Source organism: Sebastes fasciatus, chromosome 3 (genome assembly GCF_043250625.1).
Source record: "Sebastes fasciatus isolate fSebFas1 chromosome 3, fSebFas1.pri, whole genome shotgun sequence".
Taxonomy (NCBI): Eukaryota; Metazoa; Chordata; class Actinopteri; order Perciformes; family Sebastidae; genus Sebastes; species Sebastes fasciatus.
The window spans coordinates 27532000-27559015 of NC_133797.1; the positions used below are offsets into that span (position 1 = coordinate 27532000).

General features: G+C 37.9%; 1 protein-coding gene across 2 annotated transcripts; it reads left to right on the forward strand.

Annotated features, from left to right (window-relative positions):
• The first annotated feature begins 872 nt into the window (after positions 1-872).
• On the forward strand, positions 873-26375 carry suclg1 (succinate-CoA ligase GDP/ADP-forming subunit alph). 2 transcript variants are annotated; one of them, XR_012593286.1, is made up of 10 exons: positions 873-1028; positions 4106-4206; positions 8431-8547; positions 8755-8967; positions 10063-10120; positions 11627-11710; positions 16216-16367; positions 20145-20333; positions 25949-26045; positions 26251-26375. XR_012593286.1 is itself a non-coding variant. In XM_074629995.1 (9 exons), the coding sequence occupies exons 1-9, from the start codon at positions 995-997 to the stop codon at positions 25973-25975; spliced, it is 975 nt and encodes a 324-aa protein (XP_074486096.1). In that variant the 5' UTR covers positions 873-994; the 3' UTR covers positions 25976-26375. The 2 variants fall into 2 exon arrangements, 1 of the variants encoding a protein (XP_074486096.1); XM_074629995.1 differs by having other exon boundaries at positions 25949-26375.
• The last annotated feature ends 641 nt before the right edge of the window (positions 26376-27016 follow it).

Sequence of the window (27016 nt, forward strand, 5' to 3'; positions counted from 1 at the left end):
ACCACCCCCTACAGTATCCCTCTCTCTCCCTCTCTCTCCCTCTGTTACCTGATTGATTTGTTTGCACACCGGCAATATTTGCACTATCTGTTTATATCATGTCTGTTTTTATAGCTTATTTGTAAATTGTACATTTTTATTCTTATTTTATTCTAACGTTTTATTTAATTCTTGTTATTATACTATTTGTCTCGCACCAACAAAGCCAAAGAAAATTCCTCGTGTATACCCCTTACACCTGGCAATAAACACCTTTCTGATTCTGATTCTGATTCTGACTTAAGCCTGCTTTATAATAAAAAAACGTGAAAATCTCACTTTTTATAATATGTGACCTTTAAGTTAAAGTTAGTTATTTAAGTTAAATTATTATTTGAGCCCATCACAGGTTGCTTGATGTGAGTAGTCTAACAGCATATTAAAAAAACAAAAAAACAAAAAATATATATCTTAAAATTAACAGAAATGGACAACTGGCTAAAAACATTTAATTCATAGGTGATTGAAAGCTCCAGGAAAAGCCTTGGGTTAAGAGTTTTAATAACTTAAAAAGTGTTTCCAAGGTTAAAAATAAACTTTAAGCTTTGAAGTTTATTTTTAGCTGAGGGGCAATCAGGGTGACATTCACTATAATTAACCATGTGGTTGATGCGCCCTCTTGTGTCGTGTAGGCAAGAGGTTTCTTTCACGCACTCAGTACAGAACTACGTTACCCAGAATGCATTGCATTTTAAAGTAGCCCACTATTTTGCCTGTAAAATGTGAATACTAATATCTACTTTATGTTTTAAACTCACAGCTCATGAATACAAAATAATAAATTACCATCAAAAGATAATTATAAATGACTACGGAGACCCCGGACTTCACTATAAATCAATAAAATATTTTCAAGCTCATTTAAAAATCTATATTTCGTTGGGGATGTTTGTGGTCAGCTAAGATCCGGTTGTCGGGTCCTCAACCTCGGGTTGTCATTGGTGAATGACCGAAGATGTCTCACAGCAGGTTGTTAGCCAGGCTGCTTTGTAAGTATCTATTTACTAATTATCTTAAACTGTTTGACAGCTTTAGTGTCTGTAACATAAATATGCTCATGTGCTGTACTTAAGCTGAGCTTTACAGGCTCGCTGTGTGTTTAGTTAAAGCTCCCTTTGGTTGTCTGTCAGTTAGCTTCCAGGCTAGTTAGCCACATTAGCATGCTAACAGTCTGTGTTATTATAACTCACTGACAGTTAGCATGCCAGCTAACTAGCCAGCTAACTAGCTAATGTCCAACTCTAACTCCCTGCCTGTTTGCTCCCAGGCCAGAGCAAGTTCTGATCTTTGACCTTGCATGTCCTCTCCACTAAATGTAGCTCATGTTATTTGTCACCCAGCAGTGATTTGAAGCAGCTGCATTAGCTGTTCAGTCAGTCAGTCTGCAGCATGCTTAGCTTTACAGCTCTGAGCATGCTTTTTTTTTTAAAAGATATCTGACATCTAAATTTGCTTTAGACGATGTATTTAGTGGCAATCTATAGTTTTATGGATTATTCAGATATAATCATTTAGTAGCTGTCACTTTGATAGCACATTGAGCTAAAGTGGACCATTGGACTTTGCACAGTGTCCTTATCCTGTATGTTGTCTCTGAAAGAAGACCAAAGTTCAGTCAGTGAGGGTGAATACTGCTTGTTTATGTTAGCCTAGAAATGTGTCCATATGCAAAACCAAAATATATTGCTTTATCAAATCTTTTAATAAAGTCTAGTCACAAGCTTCAAGACCATATAGAGGATCTGTGGTAATCATCAGTTCTCTTCTTTTTACCTTATTTGACCTTTTTATTTTGTTACAAGGCATCTTTTCTGATGCCTTTTATTGCAGTGTTTTACCTCCTCACATTTGATGGAGAAAAACCTATTAACCTCATGAATTAAATTAGTTAGCTTAAGGTTTCAGAAGGTCACAGTGTCATATCATCTGTTTATGGAGCAAAATCTGATGGATGTCTTGTTTAATAAGTCTAAGGCTGCACTTACCGATTTGTTTTTCAATTTTTTTGTTAATTAACTGGTTTGCAAAATGTCAGAAAGTGAAGAAAAAAAAAGGCCACTACAAGTTCCCTGCACCCTGGATGACATTTGTGAAGCTGTGTTCAAATGTTTGGCCTTTTACTTATACTTAAAGGTGCTAAATTCAATATTCAGAGCATTAATATAGCAGCAAATAACTATTTGCTATGTAAAGATATAGAGGAGTAATGTCTACCTGAGCAGAGAATGAAGTCACTCTCCCTCTGTGTGTGTGTTGTAATCCGAGCCTCTCTATGCCTTCTTTAAGCAGCCGAGCCGGACGCGCGTGAATTTTAGTGCATATTAGGACGCATTTCCACCAAATCCGGTGACGAACGGCGTCTCAATGCTTTCAGAATCAGGAATACTTTATTGATCCCCGAGGGCAAATGGGGGCATTACACTTGCTCTCATATAAACATAAGAAATGTAAGAAAATAGAAATAAAGGAGTATGCAACATGTAAATTATTTATGTAATGCTTGTAAAACATTCATGCAAATAAAAGCAAATACACTGAATTTCTGGCTGGAAAAGTGATGTGAAGAGAAACTGCTATTAATATTGTTAATTAAAACCATATTGAACACTAACTTGAAACAGCTGTTCAACCAGTCACTATGTCCGTAGTAACTCATAGGGAGGTTGTGCAGCATGTTACTAGTTTTACCTGTAGGGTAAGGTTGTTATTTAACAACTTTCTCTTATCAGTTGTCACAGTAGAACACAACTTGTCAGAGCCTCCTCACTTGCACTTTCACCTGAATTGCTACTTACTGCAGTATGTAGAAGCCTGGGATCTGAAAACAGCTGTCTGCAGCTGCAGGAAACAGAGTTGATAAGAGCTGTGGGACTAAACTGAACCATACAGTTATGTGTGGGCTGGAAAGGCTTTTGTCTTTAGCAAAATAAACTAAATATTGCAGAACTGGGTGATGATTCTCTGAGTTTCTCCCTATGACTACATGTAGACATTTAATGTAATGTCAATTGTATTAAATGTAGCAGGGATGCACCGATACGATACTAGATCGCATATCGGGCGATACTACATATTTTATACTGGAATTTGAATTCCTGTTTACGTTTTGACCGATTTGTTGCTGCATTAAAAAGGTTTAATTGTAATTCCTGTTAATTTTGAAGATTTTATTGCAAAGTTGCTGGTGTATGATTTATTATTTTAATAATAAATTACAATTCACAAAAGGTATTTCTGATAAAAATTTATTAATTAAATCTAAATTGTTATGTTATCTATGTATTTATTTTTTACATTTTGTTTTATAAAGTTAGGGAATCAATTTTTAAGTCAAGCCTGATGTTGGTTTACACAAGTCACTTCCACACAGTGAGGCATACAGCTTATTATTTAAACACTGGTATCGGATCTGTTCTCGTTATCGGCTGATACCCAAAGCCCAGGTATCGCTATCAGTATCGGGATTGAAAAAGTCGGAGCGGTGCATCCCTAAAATGTAGTGAACACTGTTATTCCACTTCACAAAATATGCTTTTAAATACATGCAGTTACCCATTTTAGCTCACAGTATACAGAATGTGCTGGTTATATCTTTATCATTATACATTTTCTTCAGTTGTTGACACCATAACAGCTCCACAGCATAAGCTAATTAAAAAATAGTACATCTTAGAGAACTAAGGTGCAGTAAAATCCGATGTCAAGTCTGAAGAAAAGCTGAAATTGTAGGTCAGCAACAAGATAAGGTGATTGCAGAAGCCAAGAGATTGTTGCCAAAACACTGAGTCTGAAGTCTTGGAAGACAAGTGAATATACGGTTCATATTTTAACGTTTTACTATTCACTGTGACAAGAAAGAGGCTTGCTACTGTTGAGAAAAAAAGTGTTTTGAGTTTCCTTTTAATTAATTTTTTGAATGACAGCTTATCTTCATGTATTTGCACACCTTAATTGATGCAAAAAAAATGTCACGTGCATGTAACAGTAGAGTTATTGCCCCGCTTTAAAGTGAACAAGGGGTTAGGAAGATAGAGGAGTATTGACCCGGTTCTCTTTCTCCATTCAGTGCAGCAGAGTGGAGTCAGGCACTGTTATACAGCATCAAGACAGAACCTCTACATCTCCAAGACCACGAAGGTCATCTGCCAAGGTTTCACGGGGAAGCAGGTTTGTACTGACGACTTGTTACATCCCCATGTTTTTTTTATTATTGCTCCACATCAGACTGGGTTACTGTAATCTTGTTGTGAAATCTCAGTTTTTCCTTACTACGCACACAATTCCTCATTCTCTGTGTGAAAAGACTTTCTGTTTGACTGTAACATCTCCAGAGATTCTATAAGTTATCAATATTTCCTTCACTTGTTAATATTTTCACAATTGATTTCCAACTTGGTGTACCTGTGGAGTTTACTAAATTATGTAAATTCAAGTCAAGTTTATTTTATTTATATAGCCCAAAATCACAAGTTTGTCTCAGAGTCTTTTAAAATCGGTACAATAGATGCCACCCTCTATCCTTTGACCCTCAGTTAAGATAAGGAAAAACTCATCTGCTGCCTCAGGCAGAGCAAAAAAATGTCCTGCACAATACCTGCAGAACTCCTACAGGGCTCCTTTACAACTGAAACCTATTGCTGTGGGGCTTTTTGGTCTCTCTCTCAGGGCAGACATGCATATAATGGATTTCATCTATACAGAGTAGACAGTAGTAGCATTAGTAGGATTACAGTAGAGTAAAACAGAATTACAGTAATAGGTCAACTTAAGTTAAAACATTTTTAATTATTAACCTCGCTGTTTGCATGATCCTGTTTATAAAAAAAAAGCATAATAGTTAGAGCATTCATTATTTGTTCAGCAGAAACACATTGTATGCTAATGATGACCTCATTAAGTTACGCTACATGCAGAACGTAACAAAACTATCAAAACATCTTTGCACTTGTTCTGCTCATGAAAATGAGCATATCTCAAAACCTAAAAAAAGTGTATAGTTCAAATAACTTAAGGATTGTTAAGGAAAAACATGTCTTGATTTTAAAAAAAAAAGAAAAAAAAAAAAGATTTATTTATGATACAATTTCAATACTTTTATCAAATATGGTTTATTGATTTATATAACCTTTTAGCCTAGGTTGTACAGATTTTAGGGATATGAAGAATTTGAAGATACTCCAAGAAATGACATCACAATATGCAAAGATACCAATGTAGGCACCACTGGTGGACCATTTTTTATTACAGAGTTCAAAGGGTTAAATAAATATCAAGTATGATTTAAAGAGTTTCAAGCATAGTGCAAACATATTTGGAGAAAAGCCAAGACTGGATCTGAGCAAATATTTTTTTATTTTTATAGTATTATTCATGAAGATATTTATAATCTGTGTAAATGCTGAAACTTGTCCTTGGATCAGTTGATTCTGTTGTAATGTATCTCACTGTTCTTGTGATGTAATAGTTATTTCTTTCCCTTTAAGGCCCATAAATCAGGTTAGATCCTGTTTTTATTTTAGCTAGTTTTGAAGAAATTGATTTCTACTTAGACTTTAGTGTTCCCCCCCCCTGTGACTACCCTTCATCATTGTTTTAGTCGATGATAATATCTTCCAGTTATTCTTCAAAAGCGTGAAAAAGCTCAGGTGATTTCACTTTGAACCGTGTCCACTCAAGGAGAATAAAAACCTTGGCAAGTGTGTTCAACAAGCCAGAAACATGGACTTTACAGATTTATATCCCCCCTCTGTCCTTACGCACATCCCATTTTTCATCTCCCATTTTCTCTTCAACATAATAAAAGGTTGTTAAATATAGTTCCAGTGAACACTCCGGGTAATTAGAAAGGGATGAGAAATGAAGCAAGGGCTATTGAGTGCACATTGTCGTGTCTTTCTGGCTTGATAAGCAAGCAATTTTGCAAATTTATTGTCCCAACGTTTGCGCTAATAATGACTGGCAAAAACAGCAGAGTTAGCAGAAGGTGAAGGAGTATATTACAATTTGGGGAAAAGATGCTGATTCATAGCTTCTAATTCCTCTTAATAGGCTAGTTACAATTTTTACATGAAGGTCATTTATTTGCAATTGTGGTTATGACCCTTGGCGACTTTATCTACATTGTTTCAGCATCTTCAGTAATAATTAACTGACTGCAGACTTTTAGGATTTATTCAGCAGAACATTTACACTGCCTCGATGCATTCATTTTCTGGGAAAGTACAACAGAGATTCTCTCACAATATTTTACCTCCTAAAATATGTTGTACTCCCTTTAGTGTTATTGCTGCTTCATCTTGTTTATTTTCATTTCAAATGGGGCCTGATGGTGATATTTGTACCAAACACAGAACACAATGAGCAGCAAGTAATAACAGTTGGCTGAGATTACCAGCATCAGTGTCCTTCTCTTTATCTGCACATATTAACCTCTTAACATCCAGTTTCCACCTTTTCCCCTCATATATTCTGTATCAGCTTGTTACAGCTCATTGAAGCTGTACCATGTTTACACTGAGTGAAATATTCAAACCCTAAACTGCATTTTGACAAGGGTTATTTGGTTATTTGGTTACATTTTTCAAATTTGCCCTTTCTAAGGTCAATAACAAAACTCTAAGCTCAATCTACAGTACGTTTTATTTATGGCTGCACTTTTCCATCAAATTAAAATATTCTAATTATCATGTCTTTTCTTTTATACATTATTTCCCCATATGTCTGACATATTTGATATGTGGGTTTGAACAAAATGTTGGCTGCACAGCCTGAGTTTGTACTGATTTACCCTCTGGTGAGTTACAAGAGGTTAACTTTACAATCCATTAGGGCTGCAACTAACGATTATTTTCATTGTCGATTAATATTTTGATAATTTTCTTGATTAATCAATTGGTCATTTTCTGACATTGGTCTATAAAATGTCAGAAAATGGTGAACAATGTTGATCATTGTTTCCCCAAAGCCCAAGATATGATGTCCTCAAATGTCTTGTTTTGTCCACAACTATTCAGTTTACTGTCATAGAAGAGTAAAGAATCCAGAAAATATTCACATTTAAGAAGCTGGAATCAGAAAATTAAAAAATAATAATTCAAACTGATTATCATTAATAGTTGGCGATTAATTTAATAATTGAAAACTATCAATTAATTGTTGCTCTACAATCCACTATACAGTTTAATATAGAGCTAGAAGTTACAAGAAATTGCAGGACAGAGTTGCCAAAATGTTTATATGTTAATACATTTATTTTTCAAATGTTAAGTGTTTACACTTAGTATCTTGGTCGCAATTCTTTAAAAAGAAAAATGACTATTGACTGATGCAACAATGGTATATATTAAAGAGAAATCGGAAAAAAGTGAAACGGCACCACATCTGTCCTGCACCGTGACAAGCATGGACACATTCATAGTAGTGTTGCAACCAACAATTATTTTCATTATTGATTAATCTGCCGATTATTTGTGTCCATCCCAATTTCTTAGTCCAAGTTGATGTCTTCAAATGTCTTGTTTTGTCAGTTCAAAACCCAAAGATATTCAGTTTAATATGATTATAAAACAGAGAAAAAAGCATTTTCTGCCATTTTTGCATGAAAAATTACGATTATCAAAATAGTTGGCCATTATTTTTCTGTCGATCGATTAGTCAACTAATTGTTGCAGCTCTAATTCATAGTATCTATGTGGTTGATTACTTCCATCGGTGCTTTCTGCCACGCCACTTTTCTAATGTCTTTACCTCCTCATAAGTACAGCTTACACACACCAGATGTATGTTAGAATTTGTGTTAGTCATGACTATTCAATTAAATGATGGCAATAAAATGTGTACACTTTCTTTATTCTTATGTTTTGACAAATTAAGGAAAACTTCTTAAATAAAAAGTTAGATGCGTTTCTGTTTGGGTTGGAGCAACTGAAACGACTTCATGAATGTCAGGAATGAAATCTTTCAGCTGTGGCAGCGCAGCCATGACAGGCTCCCTGTAGCCTACATGGAAGTGACAGTATATGTGAAATATATTTCTCTCTTGGGAGATATTTTACAGTCGGTGTTGGAGAATATCCAAAGCCGCTTTTGATTTGTTTTTCAAATATTCTGCAAGGAGATTAAACTAAGCCTAAATCATTATTTATCTGTCAGGAACATTTTTGATTTCTTCTCATCGAATATATTTACCAGTAGCTGAATCCCCTGGAACAACCCAGCCTCGCTTCTGTATCCATCCCTTTGCTCAGCAGCACAGGTGATTAATCCTGGATGGCAGCATATTTCCTCCTTCCTCCCTGTCTGTAATGATATCTCAAGGTTGACGCTACAGAAAGTGTCTGTACCCCACCTCATTACACACTCATATACACACTGACTCCTCTTTCCTTGTAGGGAACGTTTCACAGTCAGCAGTCTCTTGACTATGGATCCCAGTTAGTTGGAGGTGTTTCCCCCGGCAAGGGTGGTAAGACGCATCTCGGCCTGCCAGTCTTCAATTCGGTCAAGGAGGTACGTGTGACTCCTTATCCGTCTGTGGTTGTCCTTTTTATAATCTGTTATATTGAAGCTGAAATGTGTGATATGGATCTAACAAAATTGCTGCTAATATCCTGTGCAGCTTTTTACAGATTCACAGAAACATTAGGTGGCACTATTTCATAACTTTAGAATTTCCATTTTTAATGCGCCACCACTACCTTTTATTCCTCGCCTCAGGCAAAGGAGGGCACAGGGGCAGACGCCACTGTGATTTATGTGCCTCCTCCGTTCGCGGCAGCAGCCATCATCGAGGCCATTGATGCCGAGATCCCCTTGGTGGTGTGCATCACTGAGGGCATCCCCCAGCAGGACATGGTACGAGTCAAACATAAGCTCCTGCGCCAGGGCACCACCCGCCTCATAGGCCCCAACTGCCCAGGAGTCATCAATGTAAGCTGTCACACACACACACACACACACATACAGTATACTATTGCATGTGCTTTTTTGTGGCTACGTGCTGGCAATAGGTATTATTATGGAGGTATTATGTTTTTGGATTGTCCGTACGTACGTACTTTCTCGTGAGCCCGATATCTCAGGAGCACCTGGAGGGAATTTCTTAAAATTCTGCACAAACATCCACTTGGACTCGAGGATGAACTGATAAGATTTTGTTGGTCAGAGGTTAAAGGTCAAGATCGCCGTGACCTCATGTCCCTCCCATTCTCGTGATATCTCAGGAACTCCAAATATCCACTTGGACTCAAGGAACAGTCCAAGAATTTGGAGGTCAAAGGTCACTGTGACCTCACAAAACAGGTTTTTGGCCATAACTAAATAATTCATATGCGAATTATGAACATTTCACAAATGTCAAACAGGATAAAATGATGAAGTAATGGCATTTTGGACAGACATGAATGTAAACTGGTTGGTGGATCCATACAACCACAAGGTGGTAATTCTATTTATATATGTATTTTTGGTTGTGGCTGAGAGAGCTGAACATACAGTCTTCCTCTCAAGGATCCAGTAGTAATTCAGATTTACTGCATTAATATTCTTTTTCCACAGTGAATGCAAGGCAAGTAAACCCTTTAAGGAGCACAATTTACTTACAGTATACTGCTGCTGCTGCTGCTGTTCTTTGTTTTTTTTGTATGTGTATCCGGTAGTAATAAATAATGCCAGTTATATGGGTGGAATAGCTCAGGTTTTTGTGGATTTTAAAGTATAGCAAACTTTGCATTTTGACAAAGAACTTGAAGTAGTTATCCTCACTTAAGGGAATCTGTGCAGTGAATATTCATTGAGTTTCTTCGGGTTTATTTAAAGTGAGCTTATGGCGTAGAAAAAAAGCTAAATAATAAATTACTGTGTTCCATAGTGCCGCTTTTTAAAGATTAAAGTTGGAATGAGTAATACGACATTACCAGTGATATCGAGCAGAAGTAGTAGTTGTTAAAAAAAAATCATATACGTGTATGTCATAGTAAATGTTCTTTATTTAAATTAAAAATCCAAAATGTGTCTTTTCTGCAGCCTGGAGAGTGCAAGATTGGGATCATGCCAGGCCACATTCACAAGAAGGGAAGAATTGGTGAGATGTCCTAATTTTTCAATGAAATTCATGAAATCAGACACTTTAAATTCTTTTTTTTAGATCTTTGAGCATTTAATTTATACCCGAAAATATAATCTGGCTCTCAAATGCTGAGGGTTATTTTATTTAAGATTATTACAATGGGACTCTGGAGGACAGTTTTTGTGTCAAATTATTGATTTCTTAAGTAAGTAGCTGTGTAATAAGCGGGATAATGTACAGCTAGCGGGTCATTGTTGTGAAATATCGCCCTGAAGGGGTACGCTCTGCGTCAGGGTGTCGCATCGCCCTGTCTGGGTTCATTTCACAACAATGACCGGCTCGCTGTACATTATCCCTTACATATTTGCTGAATGACAGCTTACATGTTTGTGTCTATAAACACAAATATCTGAGGGTTCTCAAACTACAATTTTTAAAGTGTGGTGGAACAGAAAAGAAAAAAAAACTTTATTCTAGGGGCTGTCAATCGTTTAAGATATTTTATCGCGATTAATCACATGATTGTCCAAAGTTCATCGGGATTAATCGCAAATTAATCACAAATTTTTTTATCTGTTCAAAATGTACCTTGCCTAGATTTGTCATGTATTTAATACTCTTATCAACATGGGAGTGAACAAATATGCTTGCTTTATGCTAATGTATGTATATATTTATTATTGGAAATCAATTAACAACACAAAACAATGACAAATATTGTCAAGAAACCCTCACAGGTACTGCATTTAGCATAAAAAAAATGCTCAAATCATAACATGGCAAACTAAAACTGCATGTGATTATCATAAAGTGGGCATGTCTGTAAAGAGGAGACTCATGGGTACCCAGAGAACCCATTTTCATTCACATATCTTGAGGTCAGAAGGTCAAGGGACCCCTTTGAAAATGGCCATGACCATTTTTCCTTGCCAAAATCTATCGCAGGTTTGGAGCGTTATTAAACCTCTTTGGCGTCAAGTATCACATGGTTGGTACTAATGGATTCATTAGGTTTTTTTAGTTTCATATGATACCAGTATCTACCCTCTAGCTTTAAAACTGAGCCCGCTACAACCTAAAAATCACAAGTTGTGTTAATTCGTTGAAGAAATTAGTGGCGTTAAAACTAATTTGTGTTATTGTATTAACTTTGACAGCCCTACTTTATTCATATCAATACCTTTCTTCACAAATTAAACACTGTACTTAAATCGTAGTTGGAGCTTCTGTTGACAGCTTGATGAGCAGTGTGTGCTGCTGTCGACCAGTGAACCTTTTACAGGAAGTCTGTTTTTACAGTAAATCAACTGCCATCATTCCCAAAGCAGAGACAGAACAGCTGTTACAGCTGCGATCTCTTCTACTTTTGCTGTCATGATGAAACGATTAATTCATTGTTGGACAAAAGATGACAGCTTTATTACATGTCATTTTATGACCTATGATTCGAGCAGTGTTTTAGTTTTGCTTTGACAATAACAAATGGAATAATAAAATTATGTTTTTTTATCTTTCTTTCAGGCATTGTGTCTAGATCGGGTACCCTGACATACGAAGCTGTGCATCAAACTACACAAGTCGGCCTGGGCCAGTCACTCTGCATTGGTAGGTTACTGTCCAATGACCTGTGGCATACTGAATTTAAATTTAGCACCCAGTAACACCGCTTTTAGTTTTACATCCAGACGATATAAAAAACAAGCAATTAGCTGGAACTGAAAGAACAAATTGATCCTGATACCGTGTATTGCTTTATGGGTTGTTGGAAGAAGACACTGAGGAAATTGAACAGAGAATAATGGAGGAGATTTTATTTGTATGTGTTGCGTTTGACTTGAAGACAGGATGGTGACTTCATACCAGTCACTCAACATCACATGTCTACATTTGATTTGAGCCTCTTTGTGAATGTTGAGACCGAAGTCGTGAGTTACAAGACAGAAGAAGAGGGCTGTTGTCATGTTTCTATATACTGTCGTCTGGCATCTCTGAAGGGCACCGTTGAGACCGAACAGACCGATCAAGTGGCACAGATTCAAGTGGAAACTTTCTGTCTACTTTCAAATTTCTTTGTCCTGAAAACCTTGAAAGTGCAATTCATCTCCTGTGGTTCTTGATCACATTATCACATAAAACAAAGGGATTTAAATCTGAAAGACCTTGCCATAAAAGAGTCCATGAATATCCTTAAGAAGCCAAACCATTCACAGAGCATTGATTTCATGAATGCTTTTTAGCTGCCTCTTGTCTTTCGATTCCTTTTATTTCCTGCAGCAGCTAAATGTTTTAAAACCTGGTAGATACAAACCAGGTCACGTATGATTTGCAGGTAATACAGTAATTACGGCAATTCCCGGCAAGTACAGATCAGACACTAAAACTAAAATGAAAATAAGCAGTGAAAAATATTTTTAGTAAACTGAAACTGAATAAAAACTAAGTCTGTTAAGAAAAACTAAAACTAAACTGAGACTATATTTCATGGTTTAAAAAAAAAAAGAATGAAATAAAAATGAACGTTAATTCATTTAAGATTTAGTTTTTTAGCTCTAATATATCACTACCGGAAAAAGGAGACGGCTTTAATTTCTGTCAACTCTCATGACGTTGAACCACAGAAATTGATCGGTGCTGTGCCACATTTGCTTCACATCTGACACTAAAGTATTAACAAGAATAAACATTTTGGCTATTCCTACACAGTTCTACAACCATGTATTCTGTTTGTACATCTAGCTACATACTTCTGAGACGTAATATATCTGGCCCTAAGAAAATCAAACTACTGTAAAACAAAATGTATGAAAGCTAAAACTAAACCTTTCCGAAAGACTGAAACTAAACTAAAACTAGCAAACACACTCTAACAAACTAAACTAAAATTAAATTGAAAAGTCAAAACTAAAACAAAATAAAAAAAGTAATTGAATATTCAAAACTATGATATATTATGTTTCTGAGTTTTCACACCACAAATAAAGGCGTCAACCAGTGACGTTGTGCGGGGCGGGTTGAGTTGCGCCTATAGGCTATTTATGAAACAACAACACAGAGCCTCTAAACCAGGACGTCAAACTTTATTACTCCTTTTATCCTACACAAAGGCAGCGCAGACCAGATCCACTCCATCCATTCTTACCTTTCACAATAAAAGCCCCTAGACATATAATATTAGCAGGCAAGTATTTTCATGTCTTTTAATTCGTCGTGCCCCCGGTGTGTACTGGCTTTTACTTTTCATCCCCACAGCCTTGTTTCTGTAATTTTCTGATTTCTTTCTACTGTGGATTAGCGACACATGCAGTTTTATAACACGACCTGAAGCTGGGACGTTATATGTGGTACAATGTTTATTGCTGTCAAAGATTAATCTCACTAACCTAATTTATTCTCTCATCAATCTCGTGTTGCTCCTTATTGTCATTCTCAGTGAACTGTTCAGTTGAGAGCTCGTACCATGTCTGTTGTTGATGCAGCTGTACATATCGGCCCATCTGTTTTAAATCCATCAGACCATCTAGACTTTCCGGTAATGATACCATTATACCCAGCTCTATTACTTCCTGGCAACACAGCAAGTATAAAGGTTAACTATTTTGCAAAAACAAATTCCTTCAGCCAACTTATCTACCACCAGAAAATCTATATTAAAGGCCTCGCTAGATGCCGAAATTAACTGAAAAACAACTTGGCTTCATTATTATTTAGACATTTTAATTATGGAGTGTCCTCTAGCCAGACTTCATAAAGCCAGTGCTGCAACAGTATTAAATATTGCAGAGTTCATTAAAAAGGTTTATTGGTGGTTCTGCTAGTGACTTCCTAAGTCTGAGCATGACCTAGGGGCTACAGCAAATTACAGTTAATACAATATTTAATATCACTGTCATCTTTGTTGCTGGTAATGTGCTTCTCTTTGATTATTATTCATGTAATTTTTTTTCTTGATATTGCCAGGTTTTTTAATGGTAAGAATATAAATCTAGGTGACGTTTTGTCTGTGGAGATTTATCTCGGGAAGGTTTGCCCGTGCTTTTATAGATGCTTTTTTGTGGAAATTTAAAAAAAGAAAGATGATTATTAGACCCTTGTGATTTGCATCATAAGTCACGATCCTTGGAAGGGAAAGGTGTCATTAAACTCCCATGCAGAGATAAAGCTGGATTGAAACAGTTATAAGATTAAACAAACGTTTAACGTGACTTTGAAGTAAAATTGAGATATGCTGCTCCGATAACCTCAGTCCAGTTTAACATTATTTCCGAAAAACGTGTTGCGCATCTACACTTTCTGGGGCATTTCCTTTTTATGCAGCAAGATATCTTTCCCCATGAATTACTTCCTCATATTTTCTTTCAAATGTGTCAAATATTTATAACAGATGGCTTAAATTATAGATTACGGTTTTCATTATACCATTAACAAAGAATGATGCACATTAAAAATACTTTATTTTTTTTCACTCAGCATAAACTTTTCTTTTTTCATGAAGTTAATCTGTTTGTCACACTCTTTAAGTTCCACCCTGTTAAATATATACCAATATAAACCAGTCTACCCACAGGGATTATTATTTGAGTGCCTGAGATTGGCCAATATGTTTTCCTGACAGTTAAACGTGTCACTATTCTTATATAATGCAAAAAAGGTGAAAAATCCATCTTTTTTTTTTTTTTTTTTAAAGTCATGAGGCTGAAATGTTGCAGCTTAACAGGAATGACCATTCTGTTGTTGTTAGACTCATTTATAAACAGCTATAATCAATATTTGTATATTAACAAAGGGGTCGCTTGTAGTGACCAACCTACAGAGAATTAACACCCGACTCTGCAGTTCCCCTCATCTCTATGAAGCATTTTAGCATCTTTCAGTTCATTGATTAGGTCTTCCGGCCCGCAACTTGACTGTTTTGATTCACTCTCACCGCTTTCATAGAGTCGTTGTTGACGTTATTACGCAATGAAAACGCTCTAAAATCCCACTCTACACTTGCTCAGCACCAAACGCCAGACGAACAAATTAGCAGCTAGCTGATGAACATAATGAGCATTAGCATTCAGCAGTTAAACAGACAGAGAATACATTTAAAGCTACAGTGTGTAGGATTTGGCGGCATCTATTGGTGTGCTTGCAGATTGCAACCGAGTACCCCTCCGCTCACTCCTCCCTTTCCAAAACTGCGGTAACGTGAGCTGCTGAGTGCAAAACCATGGTAGCGCCACGTTCACCTCGCTCAGAGCCCATCCTTACCATAACAACACCACTTTAGGAGCAACGGAAGTCAGACGTCGGCTGGTGGTACCACGGTTTCACAGGCGTGTCGAAGAACTACGGTGGCCTTCAGTCAGTGTTTGTTTTGTCCCTTCTGTGCTTCTGTAGAAACATTAGGGATGCAAAACCGAATCACAAAAAAAAGAACCGTTCAATGACGGTACAAACAATTCAGACCTACTAATTATTTGACGATGTGCAGAGAAATAAAAGAGGCAATTATCTGAACACAGGCCTACATGACCATGAAGTAGCCTGCCTTATTTCATGTATAAAATCAGTGTTTATATAATATAGAAATATAATCTATTACTATCAATCAACCAATCTATTTATATATTCAAACACAATGGAAAGGGTTTCCTTTTCCCTCATGTGCAAAACAAACCGAACCGAAACCGTGACCCCAAAAAAACGCAATACAAACCAAACCGTGGGCTTGTGGAACTGTTGCACCACTGAGAAACATGGCGGACTCTGTGAAGAGGACCCGCTCCCTATGTAGATACGAAAGGCTCATTCTAAGCTAACAAAAACACAACGATTCTTAGTTTCAGGTGATTATACACTAATGAAAACATAGTTATGAATGTTATATTTCTGTTAATAGATCCCCCAAAATGTTACACACTGTTCCTTTAATTGAATACTTCCCAAAGCCACTTTTACAATCTAAGTGCTGATTATTAGACCATATTGACAGAGAAGCTGTAGGTTCCACCTGCTTCAGGTGTTATCCCACTCTCTGGCTGAAAAAGCTATGTGATCCTCAAATATTCACAGGATTTATCCTCTCAGAGTCTTGAGTATACAGCAAGTATTTGATTTGTCGTCTGCAGGTATTGGCGGGGATCCATTCAACGGTACAGACTTCATAGATTGTCTGGAGGTGTTCCTGCAGGACCCCAAGACAGAGGGCATCATCCTTATTGGAGAGATTGGTGGCAATGCTGAGGAGAATGCAGCGGAGTACCTCAAACAGCACAACTCTGTAAGAACACCTTCTATTTTACCTCACTCTCCTTGTAATATCCTCTGCTAAAGCACTTCTGTTTGTATAAAAAATGTATCCTTCTCTGAAATTACCTCTTAGTCATGCCCTTTCAAATCTATCAGCTGAACACTGGAAACCGTGCAGAACAAAGTGTCCTTTCTTTTTGATCACAGCCTCAGGCTGTCTCTCTCACCTTTCTGTGTCCCTGTGATAAAGAGTGACAGATGGGATGAAGGTATGATTCACATGTTCTAGAAATCCGCAGTGTTGACGAGCAGTGAACCTTTTGCGATGCCCACATGTGATAAAGAGCAGTAGGGTGATGATTGGCTAATGTAACCAAGTTGCTGCAAACTCGTAATTGACATTTTTAACTTCACCAGGCCTGTACTTGGCATTTTGCTCCCTGCAGATGACTTTTAATCTGTTAATTTTGTCGGTGTATGTGTTTGTTTCCGTGCACGTGCGCGTTCTTATGGTGCTCTTGAGCTGAGAAAAGGATTTGATTTGCCCTCGGCTGCTCTAATGCATGCAAATCTCCCGCTGGCGTCTCAGGAGAATAACTTCTCTCGCTCAACAAATAAAGTACAAACATCCACCACCCGCTCACCTGCTCACCCAGAGTGTTGACAGCGAGGGACAGTTCAAATGAAACATGTGCATGAAAAAAAAGCCCAGTAGAGCGTGGGAGTAAGCTGCAGATCCTCCGTTGAAAGTCAATTGTGTAGAAAATCGTACATAAAATTGTGTGCTTGGACCTTTTAATAGTCAGAGCAGAGCAGAGCGAGGTCTGGAGACATTGTTTTTACTTTGGCGCAAACTTAACTTGATTAGAATTTGCGTCACCGACACACACACTAACCTTGGGCAGCTCCCAGATGTGTATGTTTTTTTTATTAATGTGAAGCACAGTGTTGCTGGAAAGAAGTAGCGGGTGAGCTCAGCCAAAGTAAATAAATACTACAAAATAGTGAAGACCTAAAGTTGATGATAGATTCTTTCTGCTCATTGATGATCAAGATTTCAGATTATCCGATTTATCCAATTCAGGAGCTTCTTTATGAGATCTTTAGCACATTGATCTGTTGTGTGTATTTTATATTTATAGCCTTGAACTTGCAAGAGAAATCTGTCAACATGTTGCATACTCATGCATAATGGAACACTTTACTCTGCTTGTAGAGGGCGAATGGGGAAAGTAAAGTTTTTTTTGGTCAATATTATCACAGTGACTTGCCCTATTGAAGGGTAAATGGACTTGCATTTTATGTAGCGCTTTTCTAGTCTTCTGACCACTCGAAGCGCTTTTCACTACATGTCAGCATTCACCCATTCATACACTGATGGCTGCTAAGGTGCCAATTTTGACCATCAGGATCTAATCTAAAAACTCATTCACACACCGATGGCTATGCCTTCGGGAGCAATTTGGGGTTAAGTGTCTTGCTCAAGGACACATCGACATGTGACCCGGAGCAGCTGGGGATCGAACCACCGACCTTCCCACTATAATCATTATAAATATGTTTTTCAATGAAAATGAGAATAATGATGTAAAAATTATCATTCCCTCTAATAACGCAAATCAAATGGCAATTGCAATATTTGAAAAAATATTTTTTGCAAAATTGTGCAGCCCTAGTACAGTAGGATGCCATCACTCATAGTAAGTAAGTAAAGCTTTATTTATAGCGAGAAGTTAACTGAGAAAGTAGTTTTTTTAAGATGCTGCATTTCACATTAACTTGAAAAATTCTTGACTGGACACATTAAGTTCAAACTGCTCAGCGAAATTCCAGGTTTTAGTGTCATGATTGATTTGTGTCATGCAACATTGAATATATCGAACTCCTGTTTGAGAAAGACACATTATACCAAAAGGTTGAAGAAGTATTGATTGTATCCGTCAGCGGTAAAGTTACTGTTTATCTACCGACGCCTTAATTCTCTCAAATTCAAGAAAACAACCCTCTGCTTCCCGCTAGGCTCTGCTGTCAGATTTTATGATGCAGGGCATATTTCAAGGTTCAGTCTTCATCAGCGTCTGCGGCTCTTGCCAACATAATATGGTCTTAAAAGTCACCTGTATCAAAGGCTGCCTATCATTGCCAGAGTCTCACAGGCTTTTCGAAGTCAGAAATAGGTTTTACACAGAATAACCGCATTGCAATTTTCTTCATGCATACCAAGTAGCTCGGAGTATTTGGCACCTAAGCTACTGAAGTTTTCTCTTGATTTTTAGCCCACCCTGTCTCCACTGAGCTTAGCTAAACCTCTTGTGGAAACAACGCTGAGAACTAGGAGGAAGTCCGAGGTTAGAAAAAGTGTTGGTGAGCTCCATGTGTTAGTGGACATGCCAGTTTTATTCATGCCTACCTGTCATGTTTATAGGGGCGTATAATTGTCTCCGTTTGGCTTTTTTAAGCTCGAGTCCAATTTCTCACCTTGGCGCAGTGCTGTTTTGTGTTTACAGAACAAAGCCCTCCTCCAGGGCCGCACAGAGGTGGGGGAACTACCCTATTGGTCTCATAATTAAGGTAATACATCCGAACCGCTAACAGTGGAAGACAAAAGACGGGTAAAGTGAACGATAGCATAACTCCCCTCCCTGTATGCATTGTTAGTACTTAGTATCAAGGGAGGCAGGGATTAATAGAGTAATTAAACCCCTTTCGTTTGAGGTAGATTTAAAGCTTGATTCACATGAGGGTGGTTTGTTTATTCAGAACGTGATTTGACTTCTGAATACCGAGTGGGGGGTTTGCTGCTAATTTGTTTTGTGCTTACATTTTTTCAGTGCACAGAACAGATGCTTGTAACACATTTAGAGCACTTTAAAGTGATATTCCCCCTCTCTCGTCATTTCCCTGTTAAATGTGCAAGTGTTAATGTCTCATTAGCGGCGCGTTTTTCTATCCAAGGTCCTCAACATTTCCCTGGCTGATATACGTCTCGCTAGTCTTAATTATTAAAAGTCATCTCCAGTTTATATTAGCGACTGCCATCTTGTCGCTGCCAGTGTCAGGTTCTGAATCTGGAGCTGAAATAGCGGTGGGTGTCTTTTTGAAGGACCTCGCTGTATTGCTTTGGCTGTTGAATGTGCCACATTCCCGCTCTGAAACCTGCCAGACTGTGTGTGTGTGTGTGTGTGTGTGAGTGTGCACAAAGCCGTCCTCTACAATTATGTTGTTATTCCTAAGTATGAAATATTATGCTTTACGTGCACACACACACACACACACACACACCCCGTTCTCTTGCTTATGATGTTATTGCTGAAGATGAAATATTAGCTCTCTTCACCTTGGAAAGGATCTTAACTGTTGAACGTAACATCCATCAATGAGCAAGCAGCATAGACAGGCAGCGAGCTAATCAGCGCCTGCATGACTAATTACCATCTCAGAAAATGAGATGATGTGAAATGGCAGGAGCCCGAGCCCCTATCTGGTCATACACCAACCCATGCTATTAAATGGCTTGATTGACCCTTTGTTTTAATAATGCAGGCCGAGACAGAGATGGCTGCTTAGACAAGCCTGTTATCATCTGTAATGGGGGGACATGGGCTGTTTAATTTCTAATGAATGAATAAAATGCAGGTGCAGAAAGCTAATTCTCTCTATTTCTATACAGCTATCTCTTTCTTTTCACTCCCTTCCTGCCTTCCTTCCTGCAGTCACATCCTCAACACTTTCCCTTCAGCGCATTCTCCTTTTTTCTCCATTTTCACCTCCTTTTTTTTTTTTTTCTCTCTCCCTCTTCTGTGTCTAGGGTGCTAATTCAAAGCCCGTGGTGTCCTTCATCGCGGGGCTAACTGCTCCTCCCGGCCGTAGGATGGGCCACGCCGGCGCCATCATCGCTGGTGGAAAGGGGGGAGCCAAAGAGAAGATTGCAGCCCTCCAGTCAGCTGGAGTTGTTGTCAGCATGTCCCCTGCCCAGCTGGGCAGCACTATTTTCAAGGTGAGTCCTTTGTTTCAGCAAGATACTGTTGTGTACAGAGGCTTAAAGAATAGTAATCATGAACAGTGATGGTTGAATATGACCTTTACTTAAGTACAATTTTGAGATGCATGTTTGTGACTTGAGTATTTTTTATTTTGTGCTACTTTATACTTCTACTCCGCTAAACTTTAGAGGGGAATATTGTACTTTTTACTTCACAACAGTTATCTGTAGAGATGTTCCGATACCATTTTTTCCTTCCAGATACCGATTCCAATACCTGAACTTGACATAATAATGATAAAACATGAACAAATACATACAGTTTTACTTGTAGGATTTTTCAATGTGAAATATTGCCAAATGGCTGACATCTTTCTCGCTCTGATTACCGTTACACTCTCCACTAGCACCACACCGCTGTTGTTTACTATCATCACATGACAAACTGCTTGCAATCAGTTCTTCTTTGTTGCTCTAAAACAGTAGTTGCCAGCGGCAGCCATGATACATCCTTCGCTGCTGTTTTGGAGCAGCGAAGAAAAATTTATTTTTCGGTTAAACAAGTTGATTTTTTTTCTGGGAGTTATGGTATCGGATCGGTGCCTAGACTGGCGTACTCGCCAATAACGAATTTTGGGCAGTATCAGACGCATTTCCGATACTGGTATCGGAACAACTCTAATTATCTGACAGCTGTGCTGTTGTAGTAGTTATTTTGACATAAATCTATGATCAATATATAAATCATACACACATACAAGCTCTGCAGAAAGGGCAGCTGGTATCCGTCTATCGATACTGCAGAAAATGAGTATTGAAACCATTTCAAATATTCAGTATTGATATGTATCCATACTTCAGTATTTTTTGACTACACTAATTTGTAATAGAGTATTTTTATATTGTGGTATTACTACTTTAACTCATGTTAAAGATGTGAGTACTTCCTCCACTACTGATCCTGATAATATGATAATATACTGTTTTGTTTTGGTCAGCATATTCAAGTTTAAAGATCTTTTACTTGGGGGTTTACCAAGAACAGTAACCTAGTAACATTTCCATAATACTTCCACCATCTTTCATCACTGTGCCGTTACAAATGTGAGAGCGTTTACTGGGAACAAGAATTAAAAAAAATAATTCTGGGAGTAGCAAGGTTTGAGATTGAACTTTTAATATGCCGTAAAGAGAGGCAGAAGAGAAGGGCAGAAATTAATAAACGCGTGTTGACTGTGGCTGACTTGGCGCCACTGCCTCTTTATTTCAGTTTGTCTCTGGGGAAGCATTTATACAAGATGTATAAAAAGTGAAAGCATGTATTACACCCATTCATCATCTTATACTTTCATTACCACTGCTGGCACTACTGCACGCGGATATAGATTTACACGTGTTTTTTTTCTCAAAGTTTAATTCATAATCATTGTGTGTAATGATGAAAAACGTGCGACGTGGTTGCTCATTTTGCTGCACATTGTGTTCATACATCTCTGTTAATCTCATTGACCGCCGTAATCGAAGTAATAGAAGCAAGTCGGCATAATGCTTCGGGTGTGGGCAGAAACAGGGATGACCCCCGGGGGGGGGGGGGTGTAGGTGGTAGTGATGAGCTTTGAGTGGAGAAGACGTATATCTGCAGAAGTGGATGCATGTGTTATCATATTTAATTGGAGGATTATCAATCATACATACAGCTGCAGTGGTTGTTTTTGGTGAAAAAACATAATACAGTGGTGCAGGGATGACTTATTTGTGTAGGCCAACCAAGAATTTAGCATCACCCTGGTTCCCCCGACAAAAAGCCAATGACATTTTTCCATTGGGTTTTGGATTATTGCAGAAAATAAGGTCTGTGCCAAACATAGACAAGTTTATGATAATTACACGTTTTATTCAGCAGGATAACCTTCACAAATGAACACCACTTTTGTGATTTTTGAAGTGTAAATGCAATCAGGCAACAGCAGCTGTCAGTGTGCTGACTTGACTATGACTTGTCCCAAACTGCATGTGATTATCATAAAGTGGGCATGTCTGTAAAGGGGAGACTCATGGGTACCCAGAGAACCCATTTTCATTCACATATCTGGAGGTCAGAGGTCAAGGGACCCCTTTGAAAATGGCCAGGCCAGTTTTTCCTCGCCAAAATGTAGCGTAAAGCAAGTATGGCATGGTTGGTACCAATCAATTCCTTAGGTTTTCTAGTTTCATATGATACCAGTATCTTCACTCTAGCTTTAAAACTGAGCCCGCTAAAACCTAGAAAATCACAAGTCGCATTAATGCATTAAAGAAATTAGTGGCGTTAAAACTAATTTGCGTTAACGCGTTATTACCACGTTAACTTTGTAAAAACCCATTAACTTACAGACAAGGGAACCCGAAAATGCTAACTCGTTTCCTGGTTTTAGGACTCATTCCTGCACCACTCTGTAAGAAGAGCAAAATAACCTCCTTGTCTCGACCGTACATTCATTCATTTGGTCGTTTTTAAAGTTTGTTGTGTGCATCCTTAATAATAACTGTAAAACAGCAAGTTAGTGCATCATCAGCTCTATATTTAGAGTCAAAAAGACGTATGCTGTATTTCGAGGAGTTTTCAGCAAGTGAGAAGACTAATGGCAGACACTAACAGGGCTCTTAACTTTCGAGTGGTACGTCATCAAATTGAAAAACTCTGCTGAAGATGCCTTTGTCCTCAGAGTTGTTGCGTAAGCTCTCCCCCTCACACCATTAATCATAATAATTACAGATACACATTGCCTGCTCTGCATTAGTGTAAACAGGATGCAGCAAGCTTGCTCTGTTGAAATAATACGATTTCTCCGTCTAGCCATTTGACAAAATCATATTTTTGCCGGAGATCTTGTTTTTTGTTTTCTCTTAACGTGTTAATGTACACCTGGTAGACCGGTACATAGAAACATGAAAACATTAAAAAGAAATAGTTGAATTCACAACGTCTGCACTGAGTTTATTAGAAATACAGCGTATCCGTCCTGGACCCTGGGCACAGGGAGGTGCAAAATATGTGATTTTTATAACAAGAAAAGTAGCACAATAAAAATGAGGAGGAGAAACAAGTCAACAAACTAGTTCATGTCTCGTAACTAAACCGGAAACATCTTCATAACCTTAAAGGGTTTAAAGGTTAAGTTTCATCTATATTCTATGTGTCTTGATGTATACTGTATTGTTTCTCATTTGGAGTATTCTAAGTTTGCTTTTATTACTTATTGATGCTGTAATTGTCATTGGTGTGATTTAGCTCACGTTTTGATTGGTTGTCCAGAGCTGAAACGTATCAATCAAATTTTATCAATGTTCTTCAAATAAAAACAGGCAAAGATCATATATGACAAAAAAACAAAATAAGAACATGTAAGATAAGAAGGTATTATTATTATTATTATTATTATTATTATAAATTGAATAATAACAATTATAATACTGATTCTAAAATACAAGTTTTACCCGTTAACCACACACTAAACACAACAAAAAGCTCGCGAAAATAAAAATGTTTTGAGTCTGCTTTTAAAGGGAGACACTGTTGTAGCAGACCTTGAAAACTGGATAGTATTTTTAATAAGCTCGGTGCCGACATTGTGCAAAATTTCAAATACTTATTTTGCACATTTTCTCTTTGTCCACATTTTTGTATCTATTTTAGCTTCATTAACGTTGTCCAACTAAGCCCTTATTTTCTTGATTAATAGGTTAGCTGTTTGATAAAATGTTGAAAAATGTTGATCAGTGTTTCCCCAAAGCTCAAGATAACGTCCTCAAATGTCTTATTTTGCCCACAACTCAAAGATATTCAGTTTACTGTCATAGAGGAGTAAAGAAACCAGAAAATATTCAAATTTAAGAAGCTGGAATCAGAAAATGTTTGACTTTTTTTCTTAAAAGATTACTCAAACCGATTAATCGATGATCAGAATAGTTGCCGATTAATTTAACAGTTGACAACTAATCGATTAATCGTTGCAGCTCTACAATACAGTGAGAAAAACAAGGACAAAAACAACACAAATGCAGAAATCTCAAGTGAAATAACCAAAACTGTTCTAACTTTTTACATTATGTGTGTTCATGTAGGACACGCAAGATATCTATCTAGAAAATATCATTTCAAAGTCTCTAACAATGAAAATGGCACATCAAATATTTAAATATGCAGCATCGCTTGGAGTGATATCCAAAGGAATTATCAATGCCAGTGGTGCAAGAACAAGATGTCAGATAATGTGTGTTTATCTCTGAAGGACTTAATTCATATTCAAGGTAGAATAATTATGACCTTTTACTTGTTTACAAAATATCTGGAACTCGTAATCATTGATGGTATCATCGTATCCTGCTCAGTATTCACAGTGAATCTTCATGCACACGTGTTCACATGTGTGCAGACAAACGGAAGCATTTAATGTCACGGTTTTGTTTTTGTAACAAATTCAAAAGTCACACATCTGGCCCCAGGTGTGTTAAAGCATCACTGCTAGCTTGTAAATGTCTGACTATTTTCACATAATGTTTGTCACCGCTCTCCTCAGTTTCGAACCTGATGTTTTTTTTCACCCGTCCCTTTTGAGTGGCAACCTCTACTTTCCTCATTTTACTCCCCCCCCTATTCCTCTTGACTTGACTTGTCAAGTGTCTCGCTCAAAAAGTCTGTTTTTTCCCCTCTTGTCACAAACAACTCTGCTTTTACCTGGCTGCTATCATTCCTGTCTTGTACCCTTGAGTTTCTGTCTGCTACCTCAGACCACAAAGCATTTGTCTGCTTACAGTATGTCACGAATACGCCCTCGTCGTCCTCGTCCTCCTTCTTGTCTTGGCTCTTTCCATCCCATTACTCCTTTTTTTTTGTCCTTTCATTTCCTCTACAGCTTTGTCCCTAATTACTGAACCCTGTTCTGCTCACTCTCATCTGTAAAGTTAGAATCTCCCCTCCGCACAAAATGTCTCCTCGTTCATTTCGTCCTTTCAGAAAGTCGAGGTTAGAGAGGCCGAGGTTGCCTCTCAAGCGTTTCAGAAACATGAAAATGTTTCGTCCTCAAGGTGGCAGTAGACATTCAGGTATCCACCAGCCGCAGAGGAATGGGCCAACATGTGCATGAGTGCTTGTGTGTTCTGCAGACCTGATAAATGACATTTGCATTAAGTTACTTTCCCCCTGTGGAATGGAAAATTCTTGGGGAACGACATATTCTATCATCCTACGGTTTGTGTGATATTCCCCAAATTGAATATGTAAATAGCTACATCCTTTTTAATGGCCAACATAATGCCTTCTCATTTGCAGCCACATGGTCGGACTGTGCCGATAAACACAGCTATTGTAACCTCACGCAAATCAGATTTTTGCAGACGTGTGGCCTCTATCAATCACAGGAAGTGAGCTGTTTTAATGTTGACAACTGGAACTTACTGACACGTACAACTCTACATGATATGCACTCTCCAGAGCTCCAGCCCGCCTCTGTTTCCCCCGCCTCAACAGCAGATCTGATACACGGGATCAAAACTGTGAATTTTGCATGAATAAATCATTCGCTTCTACCTCACTTCATTTCACTTGATGTCTTCTTCTCTCTTTCTTTTCTCCTGTCCATCTCCTGTAGGAATTTGAGAAGAGGAAGATGTTGTAAATTGTGCGAGAAGGCGCCCGACGTTTTACCCCCTGCCCTGAAAATTGAGATGAACAGCCTGATTCTGGAGGTGGATATGCCCGACAGCATCTGTACACCCTGACTATTTCAACTAAAATGCGCACATTCAGTGTTTATATTGTAATTTCTGCCATGAACTTGTACCTTGCACATACCGAAAGAAATAAAACACAGTGTCCTAATGGTACCGTAAATAACTCATTGTACACATTGTAAAAGCTTTATAGATGTTTTTCTTCCTCCTCACAATGTAGACGGCCGGAGGAGGGATGCCATGGTAACCTTGGTGATCTGTTTCATTCTGTTATACTCCTGCTGTATGCCATCACTCATTTCTCTGGCTGTCCACCTGAATAAGAAAAATATTTCTCATATCTTACCTGCTGTGTTGTTTCTCTCCTTTCATATGGCACATTTTGAGAAACGGATGCAGTCTAATTATTGAATGAGCTCATCTGTCCAGTTTTCTACCTTTTTTGAAGTAACTTGACATATATAAGAGAACAGACGGGGATACAAAAGGTAGCTTGTCAGTTACATATGGTATGTAAAGAGTCAGTTATCAGGTTTGGAGTTAAGAGGAGTGTGCTTTCATATGATTTTAATGTTAAGAGTGAAAAGGGCTGATACTACCAATTATTTTCATTGTTGATTTAAAAACTTCAGGCAACTATTTTTTTGGCATCATTGGGCAAAAATTCCATAATAACCTTTCAGCAACTTTCTCATTTTACAGCTAAAGAGTAAACTACAAGCTGTTTCTAAAAATATGTGATGCGAGATATAGTCATTACAGTAACAGAATATTGATTCATATTTGATCAGCGCTGCCTAGTTTGACCGTTTGATCGGAGTTCGCGAGTGATTGACAGCTGCTCAGAGACAGCAGCTGGACGGCAGAATCAAGGTCAGCTCTGGTTGGTTGTTTTCCTCCGGTCTGGGAAATCTTGCAGATCCCATTAGGAGCACCGAAGGACACGGAGGCACATGATTGTTTTTTTCAGATTACCTGTCTCATGC

Bases quoted from the DNA above. Each gene is read 5' to 3' on its own strand.
- suclg1 (XM_074629995.1), top strand. From the start codon at position 995: ATGTCTCACAGCAGGTTGTTAGCCAGGCTGCTTT. The intron at 8,548-8,754 runs GTACGTGTGACT...TCCTCGCCTCAG, and splicing joins TCTTCAATTCGGTCAAGGAG to GCAAAGGAGGGCACAGGGGC. The intron at 11,711-16,215 runs GTAGGTTACTGT...TGTCGTCTGCAG, and splicing joins GGGCCAGTCACTCTGCATTG to GTATTGGCGGGGATCCATTC.